At 46.9% G+C, this 20,188-nt stretch overlaps 2 protein-coding genes and 1 long non-coding RNA gene across 3 annotated transcripts in view; 2 read left to right on the forward strand and 1 right to left on the reverse strand.

The window, feature by feature from the left end:
* The first annotated feature begins 1,387 nt into the window (after positions 1–1,387).
* On the forward strand, positions 1,388–4,330 carry LOC144132442 (uncharacterized). The gene is made up of 3 exons (XR_013314817.1): positions 1,388–2,000; positions 3,246–3,417; positions 3,976–4,330. It is a non-coding gene; the product is annotated as an uncharacterized LOC144132442 (long non-coding RNA).
* Positions 4,331–6,294: 1,964 nt separating this feature from the next.
* LOC144132441 (uncharacterized) lies at positions 6,295–9,734 on the forward strand. The gene is made up of 3 exons (XM_077664855.1): positions 6,295–8,677; positions 8,930–9,059; positions 9,514–9,734. The coding sequence occupies exons 1-3, from the start codon at positions 8,594–8,596 to the stop codon at positions 9,732–9,734; spliced, it is 435 nt and encodes a 144-aa protein (XP_077520981.1). The 5' UTR covers positions 6,295–8,593.
* LOC144132439 (uncharacterized) overlaps positions 8,772–20,188 on the reverse strand; it is a 127,777-nt gene continuing 116,360 nt past the window's right edge. The window contains exon 2 of the mRNA XM_077664852.1: positions 8,772–15,588. Coding sequence (XP_077520978.1) covers positions 14,971–15,588 — 618 coding nt within the window. The 3' untranslated portion in view covers positions 8,772–14,970. The remainder of the gene's footprint in view (positions 15,589–20,188) is intronic.

Consider the following 20,188-nt stretch of genomic DNA (forward strand, 5'->3'; position numbering starts at 1 on the left):
CACAGCTGTACAGGCATGTGTGAAAAGAAGCATGGCATCACACCACTCTCAGACAAAACCACACACTGTATCTATCGGTATGTGCCTCCACAATCAGCGTACATTTTTTATGCATGCATTTGTACAATAATGACGGGGAAGGGGGCAAAGCGCTATAGAGGTTTTCAGTTGTACTAAAATTTCCGCATATTCTATGTTGCGTGCAGTGGTAACAACTACTAAATGCAACTGCACATATCACATGATTTTTAGGCATTCAGGTTGGCAGCCCCATGATAAATGTAGCTACTCAAACGACCATGCCAATCCAAAGAGAGGCTATTGAAAAGGATGACAGCACAGAAGACGAAGGTGGAGATGAGGACTACGATGATGACTACACTCCATGCGAAGAATTTGAAGAGAAGTATGCGATTTATTAACAGTATGATAAAAACCTGTTTGCCCTACTTTTACTCTGGTGCCATAAACATTCACTCATGTTTTTCATGCAAGGTAGCGTGTTTAGGCTGTCCAGTGCGATTGAAAATTTGCCCATTTTCTTCGAGGCACGGATGTGTCGGAAACTCCCCAGATGAACCCGGCAACAAAATTTTTTTGGTGCAGGAGAAGTACCTTTGGAAGCTTTTCCAGCTGTGCACAGAGTGCCTCGCACCTCGTACAGTCAGATTCGAGTGTGAAGGCACACTTCTAGAAGTTTATGGGGAGTGTGCATCTGGCCATTTTGTTTACTGGTGTAATCAGGATGTCGAAAAACAGCAGCCGATGCTCAACCTGCAGCTTTGCGCAGCAGTTCTCTTCTCTGGATGCAACCCAACAGCTACACTGAGAATGCTGGCTTCAATTGGTGTACCAGTTATGAGCAACAGGACATTTTTTGCAATCCAGCGTTCATATCTGTGGCCTGCAATTGACAGGGTAAGGAGTCATTGTGAAGAAGTTTCCAGCTTTCTTTGCATGGTCAAGGTCCAATGCGCACTGTTTTGTTTTCAGGTTTGGAAAGAAGAGCAGAAAAGTCTGCAGCAAAAGCTGCAAGGCCAACAGGTGAACCTTGCTGGAGATGGACGGGCTGATTCACCAGGATTTAGTGCTAAATATGGCACGTATACTCTGATGGACGTTGAACGCCACAAAGTCTTGCATTTTGAAGTCGTGCAGGTGCGTTTCCACTTTGCTGCAACAACGTTCTGTAAATTTCTATAGCTCACTAATGCCGCCAAATGAACTGTAACGCAACATTTAAATATCATGACTTCTTTCTACAGCACATGCATTATCATTGGCTTAGCCTTGAATCCCCGTGCTGGTAGATGAAGCATCAGCACAGCACTACCATTGTTAGAAATACAAAGATTTATTTTCTTAAAAATATTTACAGCTGGGAGGAGAGACCTCAATGCATGCAGTCTTTTTTTTAATTGGTAGGCACGCTACACATCACTCAATATCCTTTGCCATTATCATACCACAGTCCAATGATGCTGGCGGCAGCTGTCGCATGGAGTTAGAAGGCCTGAAACAAGGCCTTGCTTTTCTGGAGAGTGAGAGCATCAAGGTAGCAGTGCTGGTGGCCGACCGTCATACACAGATCAAGTGCTTTCTCCGCAACAACAAAGCTGCAATCGCCCATGAGTTCGACGTGTGGCACATGGCAAAAGGTATCTAGCAGCTGTGGCTTTATGGTGGCTGATAGTGTTATTTTCAGCATATTAATGGAATATATTACATTAGTCCTATTTTTTTAATATGCATTTTAGGTATCACCAAGAAACTGCACACAGCTGCAAAAAAAAATAACTGCAAGGAACTTGCACCCTGGATTTAGTCTGTGTGCAACCATCTGTATTGGGCGGCAGCATCTAGCGAAGCCAAAGCAGAACTCATTGTGCCCAAATGGCTGTCACTTCTTAACCACATAAGGGACATCCACACACACGACCAGGCATCGTTCCCCACGTGCTTGCACGGTGACATCGAACCCAAGCAGTGGCTCAGAGAAGGTATGTTACATTTTGTAATGAAAATATGTGAAAGGCCCTAGCGAAGCATAATTAGGCACATCTAGGTATGATATATAAAGTAACAAAATTCCAATAAGAGAGGGTTTCAGGTACGAAGACATAATCTCTAGAGTACTATTCACTGCGTGTTTACAGGAGGTATTCACAGACCTCAAATGAGAACTGGCAATAAGAGTTAATGAAATTTGGTGATCACGTTGCCTTGCTAAAGAACTCGGAACTCCAGAAGAGTGGAAAATGGGGCTAGTTGGTGCATGTTTGTCATTTTTCGAAAGCGCTGAAACAACACGGACAAAGAAGGGACAGACAGGGATGAGCACTTGTCCATGTCTGTTCCTTCTTTGTCCGTTTTGATTTAGCGCTTTCGAAAAATGAACTCGGAACAAACTGCAAAGCATTATCGATGACCTCGACAGGCAAAGCAGAACAGTGGGTCTAAAAACTTTATGCATAGAACTTAAGCAACGTCCAACAGTCTCTGAAGCGAGCAGTGGTTTATGATAGGCAGCGAAGCATTAATAGTGGGAAGGGAAGAGCTCTAATTAGTGTAGGTAATGACCGCAGATCCAGACCATGTGAGTGAAAGAAACAGGATAATAAGAATAAGGACCAGTGCATTTAACAATTATGCTGAAAATTGAATGGTAATTTACCAGTATCGCTCAAGAGGAAATTATACAACAGCTGTATCTTACCAGTACTCACTTATGGTGCAGAAACAGAATTAGCAAAAAAGGTTGAACTTAGATTGAGTACAATGTTGCAAGCTGTGAAAGTGAAAAGTGTAACATTATGATATGAAGAGAGCAGAGTGGGTAAGTGAACAAACGAGTTAATGATATCTTAGTAGAAATTAAGAGGAAATGGCAGGCAATGCAATGGAGAGGCTGGACAGCCTATGGTTGTTGAGGGTTCCAAGATTTTCCAAGAGGGTTCCTCTGGATTCCAAGATTTCAGCTACCTGTGCAGTGCAGCAGAATTTCAATGAAAAGGTTCATGAGCTAAGCAAATAATGGCTGTTTCAGTTTATTTCATACCATTTATTACAGTGCACCTCAAATACCAATGTTTATTAAAACTATCGAAACTTATAAGATGTGCATTACTGAACACAAGTTTATTTACAGGTGCACTGAAACACTTTTTAACTGGTTGATGCAGAGCATACAGCAAGCCGCACACTTAGAGCTTTACAAAGAGATGATAATGGCCATTTCTTTTTAGAATCAAAGGCTTTCCAGAAGCTTCAAGACATTGCAAATTCTAAGGCCCTTCTGCAAGACATGCCGCGGCTATCTACTAGACATCAAACCTATGGATTAGAGGCTTTTCATAGCCTTCTAGTGCATTTTGCACCAAAGACCTACCATTATTCGTATTTGGGAATGAGGGCCAGGTAAGCTGTTGTCTTCTATTCTCTACTTTTACAGTCAGAAGCCATCGATATCACAAAACAATTGTGTTAAACAAAACAAATGTTAGACATGCATCTGTAGAAAAAGTGAAAGGCATGTAGGCACGTGCCGCAACTATATGAATAGGTGCCCATCTTAAATTACACTTACTGAAATTGTCAATAGCTGCATCATTTCTTACGTCGTATAAACAGAAATTAAAAACACAGTCGACCGAATCAGAAGGGGTTTTACATGCCGACACTTTGTGGAAATTTAGAGTTTCGGCTGTGTTCACCATGCAAGCACTGCATTTTCATTTTCAATCCGCCCGGCAACTGAGCCGATGCTTTGTTCTCATAGCTCTTCAAAAGTAGTACTTTGCTCCTTCAGTATTTTCATCACGCGTGCTCATGGTGCTTTCAAGCACTAATTGCTAACATGGTGTTGTGCTCAACTCCCATCAGTGACCTTCTTTTGTCACATGATCTTTACAGTTGGACTGTTTACATATGTTACAAGGTAACACGTTTTCACACTGTCCTGCGCAACTTTTTCAGGACCCAACTTGCTGTACTTCACTACAACGAGAACAGTGGACGTGGTCAGGCACGCACAAAGGATGGCACACTTCGATGGTGTGTGCGTTACCCAAAGGCAGCAGGTGGTGACCCAACAGCTTGTCCAGTAAAGGAGTCACCTACTCATGGTAAGCTTGCACCACCTAGTTTATTTGGTCACGAAGAAAGTGAATATTGCACAAGCTACAAGATGAAATGCTCACACAGGCTACGTCAAACGCCTCCTTGACAAGGATGTGGCCATGGCTGAGAGCATGCAGCCTCAGGAGAGGAAAACTGCTCCAGAATCTCGTCCACCACTCAGCAGCAGTTTTCCAAAGGCCCCAAAAGAGAACCTGGTCAAGAAAAGAAAGTCAAGGTTCAACAGACAATGATCAGTTTCTTACCATCTGCAGAGAAAATACCGGTAAGTAGTATGGGGTTTACCGCATGTGGCAAATCTGAATGTGGCTTGATAGCCATTGTGACAGGTAAAAATGTACAGTGAAGGATGTGATGACATGCACCGTATACTTTAATTAGAGAAAACTAGTTACCAAAATGTTTGGTTCGTCAAAAAAAGAAAAACAGATATTACTAAACATAAGAAGGCAGAGTAGGAAAAATCATGTGGCCACTAGAAAGTATGTAGACCACTGTGCACTATACGCTGGGGATTGCATAGATTATGAAGGAAAAAAATGCAACCTTGATAGCCACTTTATCGCCTCTATCTTTTCCTTTATGGCATTTTTTTTCCTTTAGCTTTTTTTACCTCTTTCTGTTTTATTGCCATCGTTCATTTTGATTCTGTTGCATATTTTTTGAAAAGGGGGGTCTGTTTTTGCATTCTTTTCATGTCAGTATGGCTATTAACCTGCTTCTCCCCTACCTGTAGGTGACAGCCTCCGTGGCCAGACAACAGCTGTTTGAAGACCAAGTGTGCCATCTTCCAACCCTCCTCACTCCACTCCCCACCATAACCCCAGTCCATCCTCCTTAGAGTGAAGGGCCTATATAACCCCCGCCAATGGTGACCGCACTTGACCTGACAAAGACAAGTCCTCTTGTTGGAACGTTGGTCGCTGGACTGAGGCTCTCCCTTCATTTTATTTTTTTAAGATTGAAATCTCCCATACTTGTTATCTGCCATTACGAAAGAACCAATGCACTACTACCACTTATTTAGCAACCATTGCTGTCTTCTAGAAAATATTACTAGCGACAGACAGACTGTGGTGAACACACCATACGCTATACGACAGTATCTGCGTGATCTTAAAAGCGTTATGCTTCAGCATTTCTCGACAATTTGCAGGCTAGCACGAAAGAAGACTTAATCATTTTACTTAGTGTGCTTCATGGAATAGTCATTTGGTAAGCAGAAAAAAAACTTTTTTTTCTTGCCACCTTTCTGCTCTGCATTTTTACGGTAAACATGTTGCAATTTTTTGGGCCTTATTGATTGGAAGGGCAATGATGGTGAAGAAATGGACACAAGGCACATTTATAGCTAGGAGTTCAGTGTGTTGGCCCTCGACTGCGGCACTTTCCACCAGACTATAAACGTAGCTCAATTTTTCACAAAATTTAGTTGAACGATATTGCATCCATCATTGTATCCAGTGTTGGATGTCTATGTCTAACCATTTAACCATGCATGAACTGCAAACAGACCAACTACCTCAATCCAAAGCCACACTAGGGAGACAGCTAGATGCCAGGGCAGACTACAAAGGAAAGTTTCACCCCAATTACAGATCTTCAGAGGTGATTTTTTGTCCTTGACACAAGTAGGTTTTGCATTGCCAACAGGCTTCCAACATGGTTTTTATTTTTTCTGTGACAGTGTTTAATTTATTTTATAACTCGCAGTACCAATTCTGACATGACTAGAGTTTTATTGCTTTAGCTTGCCCTTTAAGCATTCGATAAGCCAAACAGACCTCTCTTATTTCAGTTCCCTGAACAAGTGTCTACTGTGCATGCATCCATATGCTGCTAGCGTATAATTACTGCACGGAGCCCTCATATTTGCATTTATGCCCAAGATTTAAAAAAATAATTTAACTGACGTAAAATCTTATTTGAAGTGGACTTGCAAACTCACTCAGCTGTAGAAGCTACGATTTGTTTAATCCCTGCAGCTGCATCTTTCAAGTTGGTGTTAGTTCAGCCTAACTGCCTTATTTTTTCTGTCATACTGAAGAGCCTCATATGATCGAGAACTTTAGGGCAGCGTCATCAACTCCCAATAAAGGAATGAAGTTTTGTTAACTCGGACATACATGCTTGGCACCGGCGGCAATAAATGCCACAATACAGCTATTCAGTGTAGTAAAATGCAACTTGATATTGGTTCAACATGTGCCTAACTGTTTTGTTGCTGCTGGCGTAGTGGATCATCACAAGCAGTCACTGAAATGCTGGATGCCAGGAGGCTATCGCCTCCTACCTATAGCAGAACAACGCTCGGCCAGCTTGTACATGACTGCTCAATGGCAATGGTCATTGACTGAAGTTACAACCCGTGTAATCCCTGCTGTCTTATCTTGCAGGTTGGTATTGGAACACAATTATCTTGTGTGACCTCGCTGAATGGTAAGAGATGTTCTGCCAATCTTCACAAATTAATGTACCTTATTAACACTTTTAGAGGACCACAAATACTTTTTCCTGGCTTCAAAGCGGAATAAAATTCTGGGTTTTTGCCATGTGGTTTCTTCATGTCAATCACACTAGTGCAAGGTTCCTGCACAGTGATTGCAAGAAAACCTGCCAGAACTCAGCAGACTCAGCTAATTTAAATTAGTCCTCACTCCAAAAAGCACTTTTTCTTGCTCTCACTTTGCAATAACCTCAGCACTGAAAACAACACACACATCTGTAGAAACCTCTCTCTGCAGGAACACATAAAAAAGGTGGTTTTCTCAGACTGTATCCAGGAGACAACTTGGCAGAAAGCGTAGACTGTTTCTCATTTGTTTTCAGATGAGCCAAACAGCAAGTACGCTGCATTTCGCTATAACCTGTGAATGAAAAGTGCTAAAATTTCCCCCAGGGTTGATTCAAATTTCTCACTCATTAGTGGAGCATTTGCTGTTCATTTTTTTTTTCAAGAATTGTAGTGTTAAACTACAGGCTATCATAAATTTCGCAGTAGCCGCACAGAGCAGGTCTCTCCTAGCGATTTCTGGCACTTGATAATAAATGCAGCAGAAGTACTCATCTTCCATTCTGTGCATGCATACAAACACCTGTTATGAACGAGTAATATTGCAGCCACAGCGAAAATACGGTTATGCACAACTGGGTGCCACCCTACATGCGAAAAAATCGCATACCGGCATCAGACACGTACCGGAAATTTTTTCGCGAATGGAGCCGGCCGGCGCATGCACAACTACGAGAGCACTGTGGACGGCTCCTTTCGAAAGGGAGGCCCCTACCGACGGCAGCGAGTCTTGGCACAGTTCATGTGAGCTAGCGAAGTCGCCTTTCCGCTGCATCAAGCTTCGGGTATAACTGCCGCTCTCCAGCGTAACCAAAGCAATATTGCGAATCACATCGCAGCAGACGAACGCACTCAGATCACGCACAATCAATTAATTGTGCAGCAACATAATACTTTCTACTCCATGCAACGCTTTGTACGTTGTGCTATTGCGAGGCGAGAAAAATGTGGTCGCGGGTCTTTTCACACACCACGCCACGGCACGATCAAGAACACATCGTAGGGCAAGCGAAAGCAAACACATTCCGGTTTAGTCGTTTCTGTGGACTATAGGCGCACCATCACGATCTTCCGAATCTTCCTCGAACTCCGAAAGGCATTGTGCGAAGTGGCTTATCGCGAGAAAGTTATCGGACAGTCGTCAAGCTTCTGCCAATAACGACATGCAACTTCGAAAAATGACGTACTACGTACCAGAGCAAGTTTCCAACGTCGGTAGACGATCCCGGCTGCTCTTCGCTCCCCGCAACAGAGATACTGCGTCGTTTGTGTGCGAAACTGGTACAGTGACACCCCGATGTTCACGTGAGTGTCAAAAGTGTCCTATAATCGCTTTTACAACACCGCGAAGAGCTGCAATCAGCACGCAACGCAGCCTACGCAGCACTGGAGCCGTATCGGCAGCTTCGCTGGTCCTCGAAATGTCGTCACGTCTTCTTGGCCAATCAGAGGCGGCGGCGCGACCCGCGATGTGCCCCGAGGCGCCGGCTGCGTATTTCTGCTAAAAACGACAATTGGGGCTTGTTTTTACCCAATTTTAGTTCGATATTCGAGTTTGCAGCATCAAAAACTCTAAGGCGCCACCGCAAGCCCAATTTTTGCAAAAAGTGCTTCAGTCTCCCTTTAAAGGTATGAGGCATTGCAGTTCCATTTAAGGGCCGTGCTTACTTTCTTAGTTATACATGTATCTTAGCTATTTGTCTACCTATATCTGCTATGCTTAGCTGCCTCATTTAACCCTTTATTGACGACTGTTGCCCACAGGCAACACACCAGAATATATTTTTTTTCTGGTTCAGTTTTGGACGCTTTTGTTTTACTCCAAACTCCGCCCATCTTACTGCCACATGGGCATGTGGCGCCATCTGACGTATAATAAAGAAAATGAAGAGGAAAAAGAAGTTTGGCGCGGAAATCTCTGCACAGCAGTCGCCTACACGACTTCAGACTCTGACCGTCAATTTCCTGGTAAGCGCTCGTTTTTTTCTCCGTGGCTTTTCGCACTTGCTTAGAAGAATGCCTCAGTTTGCTCTTTTTCGAATTATGTCTATGGCTCTGCTAATTTGCGCCCGTAAGGGCGCGTCTCGTGTTTGTTGCCCATAGGCAACACCCGGCACTATGCTGTGTTTTTCGTCCCGTTGAGTGTACAGTGTGCCTTTTTTGTGTTTGTCTGCTAAACTGCCTAGGCGGATAACGTACGTGCTGCACGGCCTCATGCAGGACACACGGATGGATCCCAACATATTTTATGGAAAAATAGCCGCAAAGGCGCCCCCAGAACACAGTGATGACTCTGATCTGGAGTCGTCAAGCGACGAAGAACCAGAGAATGCTCCTTCAGCCCGGGCATGTAAGCATTCATTTTGTTGCCACAGCCGGAATTACGCAAACATTCAATTCGAGGCACAAATGAAGTAGCGTCCGTTGCCGAAGGAAGAGGTGCGATGTAGAGTGGGATGGGGGGGGGGGGACTCGACCACAGGGGCGCATTTGGCTCGGCGCTCCCGCGTGTAGCCGCAGACTCCTGTCACGACAGACAATACCATGCGTTCCCCATTTCCCTGCCTATATATATGAGACGCCTGGTAGCGCGTGGCGCTCCGTTTATGCTGCGCAGTAGGAGTTTCTTTGTGCGTTTGCAACACCATCTGTACTTACGCATCTATCAAAACCGTAATTCTTCAGTTTGTGTTATTAGGACTGCCTTATTCATACGGGTACTTCATGTAATAATATTTTATTACGTTTGCCTTTTGTTTTTCAGCATGTTTATATCGCATCTGCTTTCTGTTTAATTTGCACAGCTCTTTCAGCTGACTGTCAAGATGAAGGCATCTCTAGAACCCCAAGCACAGACAATATTGAAGAAATTCCCAAGCCTTCGAAAAATGGTCCTGCATGGAGTGTTGTCCAAGGCTCCACTGGTAATACCATGCCAAAGTGGAAGGACGTACCACCCTGTTCATCCCCGGTTGAGTCGATTTGGAGCAGTTTATCGGTACAGCGCTCACTATGTCAATTATGAAGCTGCCTCAAACGCGCATGTACTGGTCGGAAAGGTTCCGCATCAGTCAAGTTGCCGACACCATGACGAGAGACAGATGGGAAGAAATCAAACAGTCACTGCACTTCAATGACAACCAGGAGGCACAGGCACCGGACTTCAATAACGCCGAACGCGACAGGTTGTACAAAGTGCGGCCCGTACTGGACCACGTGGTCTCCAAATGCCGTGAAATACCAAAATCTCAGAAACTATGCGTTGATGAGCAGCTGGTGCCTTTCAAAGGCCACAGCTCATTGAAGCAGTACTTGCCAAACAAGCCGAAGAAATGGGGTTATAAACTATTCCTTCTCTGCTATGAGTGCGGCATAATGTACAACTTTGAAGTGTACACAGGCAAAATTTTTCCGCAGCCGGGTTTTCCAGACATCGGTGCCAGCGGCAACATCGTTCTCACAATGGTGAGTGTCGTGCCTCGCGGTCTAGACTACATCCTGTATTTTGACAACTGGTTTTGCAGTGTGGACTTACAGGTGGTCCTCAAAAAGGCTGGTATCAGTTCCATAGGCACAGTATGCGAAGCTCGCCTGAAAGGATGCAAACTTCCATCCGACAAAGAGCTAAAAAAGAAAGGGCGTGGCTCTTACGTGGAGATGGAGACGACATTTGAAGGGGTCAGTCTGAGGGCTGTGAAGTGGTTTGACAATCGTCCTGTCACGCTGCTGTCCACATTTGCATCGGCATCACCAGAGAATACTGTGAAGCGCTTTGACAAGAAGACCCGAACGTCGGTGAGCATAACTCGTCCTTCTATTGTAGGTGTCTACAATGAGTGCATGGGCGGTGTGGATCTAATGGACATGCTTGTGGCGCTGTACCGCATCAACTTGAGATCCAAAAAGTGGTACAGGCGGCTATTCTTCCATTTATTGGATGTCGTAATCGTCAACTGCTGGCTCCTGTACCGCCGAGATGCAACCACGGCTAAGGTGCCACGCAACCAGCAAATGACCCTACTGCTTTTCAAAGCAGAGATAGCGTGCGTTTTGAAACAGCAGGGAAAGGTTGCAACACCTACCACAAGGCGACCGTTGGCCCCTTCAAAAATTGAAAATGAACTACAAGAGAAGCGCCGTGGGCCAGCAGCTCTTGTACCCAGCAAGATTAGGCTGGACACTATTGATCACCTCCCGATTTTTTCTCCCAAAAAAGGTCGATGCAAATACCCCAACTGCACAGGCATTACACGTGTAATGTGCAGAAAGTGTAACGTACACCTTTGTTTCACTCCAGAAAAAGAGTGCATATACAAGTTCCACACTACCCCATAAGAATTGTGCAATGACGCCTACTTAAGGACTCATGCCTACTGTTGCCCACAGGCAACAAAGCTATATTTCAGCTGATATGTATAGCAATTTTTTGTGTTTAGAAAGTATGCATTGTCATGCTCTAATAAGTGCAGATATGAAAGAAATAAATGATTTTTTTCAAGAATTTTATTGTCTCGTCAAAAAAGGGTTAATACTGAAAATGGCGTGCACTTCACTATGGCCCGTATTACTGCGTGCCTTATGTCATGGCCAATTTCTGTTTCAGATGCCAACCACCGAAAAGTGGCTAGAGGTGTAGGCAGGTTTCCGCCACAAGTGGAATTTTCCTCACTGCGTGGGTGCAGTTGACGGGAAGCATGTGCAAATCCCGGCCCCATCACGCTCTGCGAGCCTGTACTACAACTATAAAATACTAATTGTAATTTGTCAATTTTAGCAGCAATTCTTATGGTGCTGGTTACTTGCAGGGCACGCACTCCATCGTGCTGACGGCTGTCGCCGACAGCAACCTCAGATTTGTTACGGTTGACGTCGGCGGCTATGGCCGGCAGAGCGATGGAGGGACCTTGAGTGCCTCAACGTTTGGCAGCTGCCTCGAAAGAGGAGTTCTAGGTCTGCCATCCCCCAGACGGCTCCCAGGTTCCGGCACAATTGCACCCCACGTTTTTTGGGGGGACGCAGCCTTCCAGCTTCGGCCCGACTTCCTGCGGTTGTACTCGGGAAGATGTCAGGCCGAAGAGAAAAGGATCTTCAATTACTGCCTAAGCCGAGCTAGGTAATCTAACCAAAAAGTGCTTCCCTGAGAACATGTATTACTCGTTGCTATTTATTTGCAGGAGGTACGTGGAAAGCGCCTTTGGCGTAATGGCCTCAAGGTTTTGGATTTTCCGGCATGTTGGAAAGGACACTCGAGCCGTGTTGGAGCGGACGTGTTCCGCATGAGCTCCCGCCTTGAGACCGTTTTTCGGTGGAACGCGCTGTGCCTTGGTCTTGCTTTTTGTGGAATCGTCTGCAGGAAGTTGCCCTGTACCTGTGGACACCATATTTTGGCAAGTGTTCCCCCTTTTAGGGGTTTTCTTCACGATTTGTACTCGACCACGGTGCGGCAACATTAGGCCTAATCTATAGGCCGAGCCGACGCCTACGGCGCCGGGCTCCAGGGCCGTGCCTTGTGGTAGCGGGCCTTTGCGAGGCTAAAGATGATGGAGTACTCCGTTGAGGGAGAATCTATAACGCCCGAAGAATTCGAGGCGGGAGAATGGGCCTGGGTTTTGAAGGCGCAAGATCGCTTCAAGAAGACTGTGTACGGGGACCACACCGAGAGTAGGCCTACCGAGAAACAGGCGGGCAGCGACGGGCGCCAGACGCACGGAGCAGCCCAAGTCAAGCGGGGGAAAGCGCCGGTGTGGAAGAAACGGGGACCGTTTCTTCAGATGCCAGCCAAGGATTTCAAGGTTGTGTGCCGGCCCAAGAATTGGGACTTGAGCATAGTGACGCCGAGGGAACTCGGATATGCCCTGAGAGCGGCAGCGAAGCTGACGAACGCGACTGCGGTGGAAGAAGACCTGGTGCGGGTCAATGAGAGAAACAACACGATGACGGTGAGCACGCCGTGTATGAATCGTAGTGGGGCATATGCGAATGTCAAGACGCTCAAGCTGGGCAGTCGTGACCTTGCAGTTTCGGCGTACGTGGCGGCGCCGGAGAATTCTGTGCGCGGAGTAATTTACAATGCGTACAACGGATGCCCACTGGCAGAAATTCGCGCAGGATTCTTGAAGAGGAATGAAGACATGGAAATTTTGGATGCCAGACCTTTGGGCAAGTCAAAGGCGATTCAGATCACGTTCGGGGGGAAGCGCGTTCCCCGGCAAGTCATCTATTGGAACTGTCTGTACGCTGTGATCCCATATAGAGAGTTAGTCGACACCTGCTATAACTGAAGACGAGTAGGACATCGGGCGGACGTTTGCTATCGTCCGAAGACTAATTTGTGTCGCCGCTGCGGGAAAGAACATCCTGCACCACCGGAGGGAGAGTCGCTGACCTGCACGCCGGACTGCATCGTGTGTCATGGGGCGCACAGCACGGGAAGTCGGAACTGCAAGTTTTGCCTAGCCCGTCAGCAGCCGACGGGTCTGCAGCAGAGCAACGAGGACAAGAGCCAAACGGGCAAGGAGGAGCGGCGTTCGAGGCCCAGGAAGCGGTCATCTAGCGGTGCGAGAGGCAATAGCAAGAGCAGGGACCGGTCAGCTTCCTTCCCGCCACTGCCCGGACCCGAGCCTGGCAAAGGAGGAGGGCAAGGTTCCGGTCATGGAAGAAGCCCAAGTGCCACGAGGAAAAAGGTGAGCTGGCCCAACGCGGGCTCCCAAAATGTCGAGAGAAGGAGCTACAAAGGCAGGTGCTGCAGCAAGCCGAAACTATCAAAAAGATGGAAGCTAGGATAGCAGAGATGGAACGCGCGCTTAAAACCGGCAGAGTAGACAGGGTACAGACGCCGTTGGCCCAAGCCCCACAGCAAGCGGCGCAGGCGAACGCTTCTCGCGTGGACGATAACACAGCTATGGAAGTGGAGAAAGTGGAGAATCGGGGGACGGTCAAAAGGCCACCTCCGGCAGATGAGGGAGCTCGTGCAAAGAGAGTAGCAGAAACTTCGGCGGCGGACACGCCGCAGCCAGTATTTACAGTCACTTGTCTTAAGAGAGACATGCTTACCCTTGCGGAGAGAGAAGGAAAACTGGAAGAAAGACAGGATAGGCTGGATCGCCGGGTCGACAAGATAGAAGCTAGACTAGGCAACACTGAGGAGCGTCTTGACGCCTTCACCAATGACATGCAGGGTTTCCAGACCCAGGTAATGGACATGTTTAAACAGCTAAATGCTATGCTAGAGGTTAGATTGCCTCCCGTAGTCAGCCAAGAACCGATGTTAGTGAACCTAGGGCTTCACCATGGCCCCTCGCCAGCAAATTGAGGTTTGGCAGTGGAACTGCAGGGGCTTCCGTCGCAAGCGGGGGAACCTGCAGTTGCACATACAAAATCTGGATAGTAAGCCGGACATTATAGCTTTGCAGGAGGCTAGCGGCTCGGTGAAATTACCAGGATTTAAGACATTTACACCACCAGAGATTGATCGAGGGGGCGTATTGAGCGTCTTCACGGCCGTGTTAGTCCATCGCAACACCACAGTGATTCAGCATACCATAGATAGCAGCAGGGAGGACTACGTCCTGCTGGAGATTTTGCCCAAAAGAAAGGACGATAAGAGTCTATTTGTTCTTAATGTATACTCTTCTCCAAAAGATAAGGGGGTGGGCCTGCCAGACCTTCTGATAAAGACGCAACGGCTAGCGGCTAGGTCTCAACTCATCGTGGTGGGAGATTTCAATGCGCCTCATCCGGAGTGGGGCTACATCCGAGCCAGCCCGAAGGGAAATAAGCTTTGGCAGGTTGCCCAGGACCTGCGATGGACGATCTTAAACAACCCGCTGGGCGATTTCGGCCGGTAGTGGAATGGCACTATGATGATGGAGCCCATAGTCACAAGTGATGTTGCGGCGCTTATTGCATAAATAACAGGTACATATCAACTAAGAAGGATTAACACGGCTACGAACATCGTTGCACTGAAGTTAACAATTTGCGCATTCATGTCGAGGAAAACTATATGGGTGTGCAGCCGAATGATGAGGAACATACACGAGCAAACGTGGCGCTACCGGTCAAATTTCCGGCGAAACCAAGTGTGAAAGTTAAATTGAAATTTCGCAGCGCAGAATATATAAAATGAAATGGCAGCGTAACAATAGAGAAGACACAGTGAGTGGTATTAACTGCTTGCATGTCGGAGAAGCCCATGTGTATATCTTATGTAGCACAAGTCCTACAAAATGAACACTTGCGCTTTCCTATCACTGTTCCGCCTACTTTTGGCGGCCACTACCAGACATGTGGATAGAAGGCCTCGAGGTCACAACACTATGGGACGACGAGATGGCTCCGCTACGCAACACCTCATCAGGGAGTGCCCGAGCCCGTTCCTGATGCCTATCGTCATCCTCGGCCAAAGCTTCAGCCGCGGATTCGACCCAAGCCGTGTGACCACTTTCAGCTGCTGGAACACCAAGCCGTGCCTTCGAGCTGTTTTCTTTGTGTTGGCTGAGAGCCTTTGCTTCGTCAGGACGCGGCGTGATGGAAGAGGTGGCAGCTTCAACCGTGTCCGATTTCTTCTTTTTCGGCGTGTAGTCCTGGCCCTCCATCAGGATGCTTTCGACGCTGATGCCGACGGTGTCCGGAGCAAACGCGAAGGTGGTGACACCGCCCGCGAAGGTGACGGCGCCGCAGACCCCGCTGAGCACCGCCAGCGAGTGCAGGTCCGTGCCCAGCGTGGCGAAAAGGCTGACGACTGCCGGCGCCGAGGCCCAGTAGAAGGCGCACACGCTGCCGAAGTCGAAGCCGCTTGCGCGCAGCGGCGCCAGTTCGACGGCCAGCACCCAGGACGCGGGACCCAGGCCAGCGGAAAAGGCGGCGCTGAAGACGACCTGCAGACATCCGTGCGCGATAAACATGTCCTACATTAACAGGCAAACATTTTGAAAATCGGAAAAATGTAAGAGACTTGAATTAAAATGTTGAAGGTAATCGTCCATTCTTTTGATGTGTTGCAAAATATCTCGTTTAAAGTGTTTCCATCAATCGCATAGAACAGTTGAGACTGCCATAGAAAACCAAGGGGGAATGCTTTTAACAATAGCAAAAATGTTAATAGAGAAAAAAAAAACAAGACTGCCGTCGGGTAATCTGCAGATGTATTGATTGTTGTAGTGAAATCTTACATTATATGAAAAAATGCATTCATAAATAGTTTCAAGCTCGAAAATGCATGCGTACAGAATTGTTGGGTCTGTGCCCGCACGGCGCCGCAGAATAGAGTAGGGAAGAGGGCGAGGCGGCTGGTGAAGAGAGATTTTAAGAAGGAGGGTGAGCAGTAAACCAAGGTGGCGAAGCGGAGGGAAAAGCGACGGTTTGGGTCAGGATGAGCAAACTGGAGCGCTAATATTCGTATGCTTAATGGTGAAAGATGAGCTGACTTAGGGCTCACATTGTACCGTCATTATTTCGGCTTTCGTTCAGAAATCAAACAACCAATTCTCAGGTCGTTTCTAATGCGTTTTACAGCTTGCGTAACAACGTTCGTAAAAACAAAGACTGAAGCATACTGTTCAGATATTACGAAAAAAGGATTTTCAGTATTTCTGTCAAAGTAAGAGACATTTATGAAATGCTTATTATGGTTAAAGCAACCGGAATTTTTCACTACTTCCCAATAACGATGTCTATCTTCTGATTCAAAAGAATAATGAGTTCTACCATCGTTATTTCACGAACAAATATCACGATATGTTTGTTAGTTCTGCAGTTCCTGAGGAGCATTTAGCTTTTGTAAACAAAATTTTGGAAGCAAATTGAAATGATATGGTTCCGCATGTGACGCAATCTAGTAATCGTTAGAAAAAATTAAGGTGCAGTTCTAATTTGGCAAATAGAGCTTTCCTGCTCTATTTGCTAAAATGAAAAGCTCCGCCTAAGGATACGGTGCGAGTGCGTTCACAAGTGTCTTCAGCGGCCTGGGGTCTTCTTTTCACATTATTTTTCAGTTATGGACACTGTCCTTTATTTTTTATTTACTATAAGAGACACAATGCCTCAATTTACCAAGTCGAACCAACGTTCCTTAGTGGTCGAAGGGTAGCGCGTCCGGTTCACCACCAAAGGTGCAACGGTGTTCAGCGCAATTGATTCTTCATTCTTCAGAGGTACTACATAATGGCGGTGGAATGACGCCACGCGCCATAGATCGATGAGAAATTACATACTGACGTTATCACTATTGTGCTGTGGGATATTTGTAGGGTGTTTGAATTAACCGCTATAGTTGGTGTCGTTTTGGCGTCACGACCCTTTCGGTCAATCCCGATTTTCTCGACACGCGCACAAAAACAATAAAGGAGGCTTCTCCGCTGAACGAAACCGTTAATACTATCATGTTAAAACATGCATTTCATTCCATCAAAATTATTTTCAGGAAATGGGCTTTTTGATGCACGCTCAGAATCTTAAAATGCGTGAGGTGCGTCCTGACGTCCGGCGTCGTCTTCGCTGCAGTCTTGCTTTTAACAATTCCGGGAAATTCCTCTTTGTAATCAGCCACCGGGATGGCTCGGTGGTTACGGCGCTCGGCTGCTGGCCCGAAGGACGCTCGTTCGAACCCTGCCGCGGCGGTCGGGTTTTGATAGAGGCGAATTTCTAGAGGCCCGTTTACTCTGCGACTCCAGTGCACATGAAAGAACTCAGGTATTTTAAATTTCTGGAGCCCTCCACTGCGGCGTCCCTCAATGCCCGAGTCGCTTTGGGACGTTAAACATCCACAAATCTAGTAAACGAATACTCTTTGTAATTTTGGCGCTGTGCATAATTCTGTGTCAAAGACTCGGATCCGGAAGATTTCGTTACGGCCGCTTGAGCAAAGAAACGCAGCATTCTTGTATTCTCAACATACCAGCATATCGCAAATAAAAAAAGAAAACTAAGTGCTCTTTGCCAACTACATAAAATAGGGTGTGCGATTAGCGGAAGTACTGATGACGGTCTAATGCCAGCCTAAATAGCGTTGTCTGGAGCATTTTGTTTATTTGGCTGTGCCAATGGTGCCAAAGAGACGCAGTTAAAGCGAAAAAAATCTATACATTATGACACATCAAAACAAAATATTTGTTTTTGCTTTTGTTTTGAAGTCAAACAACAATGGAAGCAATGCCTGCCTGAAGCCACAGATAATTCAGCGTTAATGACCAAACTTAATGCAATTTTTGCATGTCTTTTAGCGCTCCTCTATCTTGCCGTCGTATTCCTTCAGGAGATAGCTCACTTGCCCTTCCTAAGAATGAGGCGAAACCCCAAAAACTCTTGTCTTCATACCCACCCTCATTGTGCAGGGCCTACAGTTCGTGCTGGCCGAAACGAACGTCTTCGACGCTTGACGCTCCAGCCTACATGCACCCGTATACAGACCACTTCGATTCGCACTGGAAGTGTTTTCCAGTCTCGTTCTTGAGCAGCACGAACTAGTTACGCGTCTCGGTTTCTTTACGCTGACAAAACAGACCACCCGCGCCTTCAGTAGGACCCATTAATCATTGCGAGGAAAAAATAAACATATCATGAAATCAGAGCCCTAGCTGGAACTATTCTAGGGTTGAGGGCAAGGGGGCCGGAAGAGAAACAACTTCTATCACTAAGTAGTCTCCCGTCCCAAATTATCCAGCTGCACCAGCGCCCCTTTCAGCTTCCTTCCTTCCATGACTGAGGACCCTGAAATGACGGGCTCGCTGTCTACAATTAAACAACTTGTCGAAAAGAAAATTTCGTTATTTTAACTGGGATCTTTTTGGTTGAAGAATGGTCAACAAGCCAGCATCTGCTGGACCTCTCAGTAATGAAAGAAGTAAAGCAGAAAATGGCTCACGCATGCGTTGAATCCTTGCTGTATTCGTGTTTTTTTTTTCTAGATTAGGTATATGTATGCGGCTGTGTCCAGTCCTTTTCAAGCCCGCCCCCCCCCCCCCCCCCTATTTTTTCGTGTTTCGATGGAGGTGAAACGCAAAATGGCGCCCGTGTTCTGTGCGATTTTACTGCATGTTAAAGATCAAATTATGCCGGAGTCCTCCACTACGGCACCTCTTCCTCGCTTTCTTCTTTCCAATATTTTCCATTATTACGAACTATACTCCGTCTCACAAGATGTTTGCAGCACTACGAAAGGTACAGCTCTCTCGTCCAATCAGGATGGCGCGCACTACATTAGTGTGTTCCTACGCGCCTGTGGCTCGATCCACCTCCTCTATTTATAGTAGCACCGAGCCACAGGTGTTCCACCCCACAGCGCCGCGCCTTTCCTCAAAATCCAACTTTCAATTTTCAGTTTTCTCTCGCTTCTTTCCCTCCTTTATCTCTTCCTTTACGATGCGGTTCGGGTGTCCACCGAGATATTGTCTTTCTTCTTTCCCTCCCTCCTTTATCCCTTCCTTTACTGCGCGGTTCGGGTGTCCACCGATATATGTGAGACAACCAGGGTACTGTTCTCATCAGTTCCTCTGTTGTCGCGTCGCAGTAAATTTCAGTAATCGTGTCATGTGCATATAAATTTATTTACTTCAGCGTGCCGAGGCAGCCGAGTGTCGATGGTGGCGAAATGCAAAACAAGCCCATGTGCTGCGCGAGAGGCAACGCACGTTAAACGGGTTCGATCATCTCATCGTCCTCATAACAACTGAATTCAGCACTGCTGGTTGTGTCGTCCTCCAGGTTGACAACAATGGCCGGTCCCTGGTGTCGTATTTGGCCAAGAGTCCAACAGATGGCGGCACTGCCCCATTGCTGTGCTTAACTGCACAGTTCGCGGAGCGCGCGAACATGAATAAAGTCAGTCGTTCACCGGACTCTGTGTTGGCTGTTCGTTCTCTGGCGCTCGCCCGCAACGCGCGGGGCTCGGACATCACAATGGCGACGAGGAACACGTGTTGAACTGTTTGAAGCGTTCCTGTACTTCGGAAATGCCAGGCGTCGGCAAGCTAGAGCCGTTCGACACGCAGACGAACTGGGACGAGTACCGAGAGAGAGCTGTTCAGTACTTTATTGCCAACGATGTGCCGGATGACAAGAAACGAGCTGTCTTGCTCACGTGTTGTGGCCCGGCCACATACACCTTGCTGCGGAATCTGCTGGCGCCCGTGAAGCCGTGCGAGGCAAGTTTGACTACCATTTTTGATGTCCTCGGGAGGCATTTCTCGCCACAGCCGTCGGAAGTTGTTGCCTCATTCAAGTTCAACTCCAGAACACGACAGGCGGGTGAAGCGGCTGCTGACTACTTCGCAGCCCTGAACAAGCTGGCCGATGAATGCGGGTTTGGCACCTTTCGTGAGAGAATGCTGCGCGACCGTATAGTGGCAGGAATTAACGATGAATCGATGCAGAGACGACTGTTGGAGCTGCCGGACTTGACGCTTGACATGGCGAAGAAAACGGTTATCGCGATGGAAGCGGCAAACAAGGATTCGCAAGTGCTTTCAACGGCGCCCGCGC

Source organism: Amblyomma americanum, chromosome 5 (assembly GCF_052857255.1).
Source record: "Amblyomma americanum isolate KBUSLIRL-KWMA chromosome 5, ASM5285725v1, whole genome shotgun sequence".
NCBI lineage: Eukaryota > Metazoa > Arthropoda > Arachnida > Ixodida > Ixodidae > Amblyomma > Amblyomma americanum.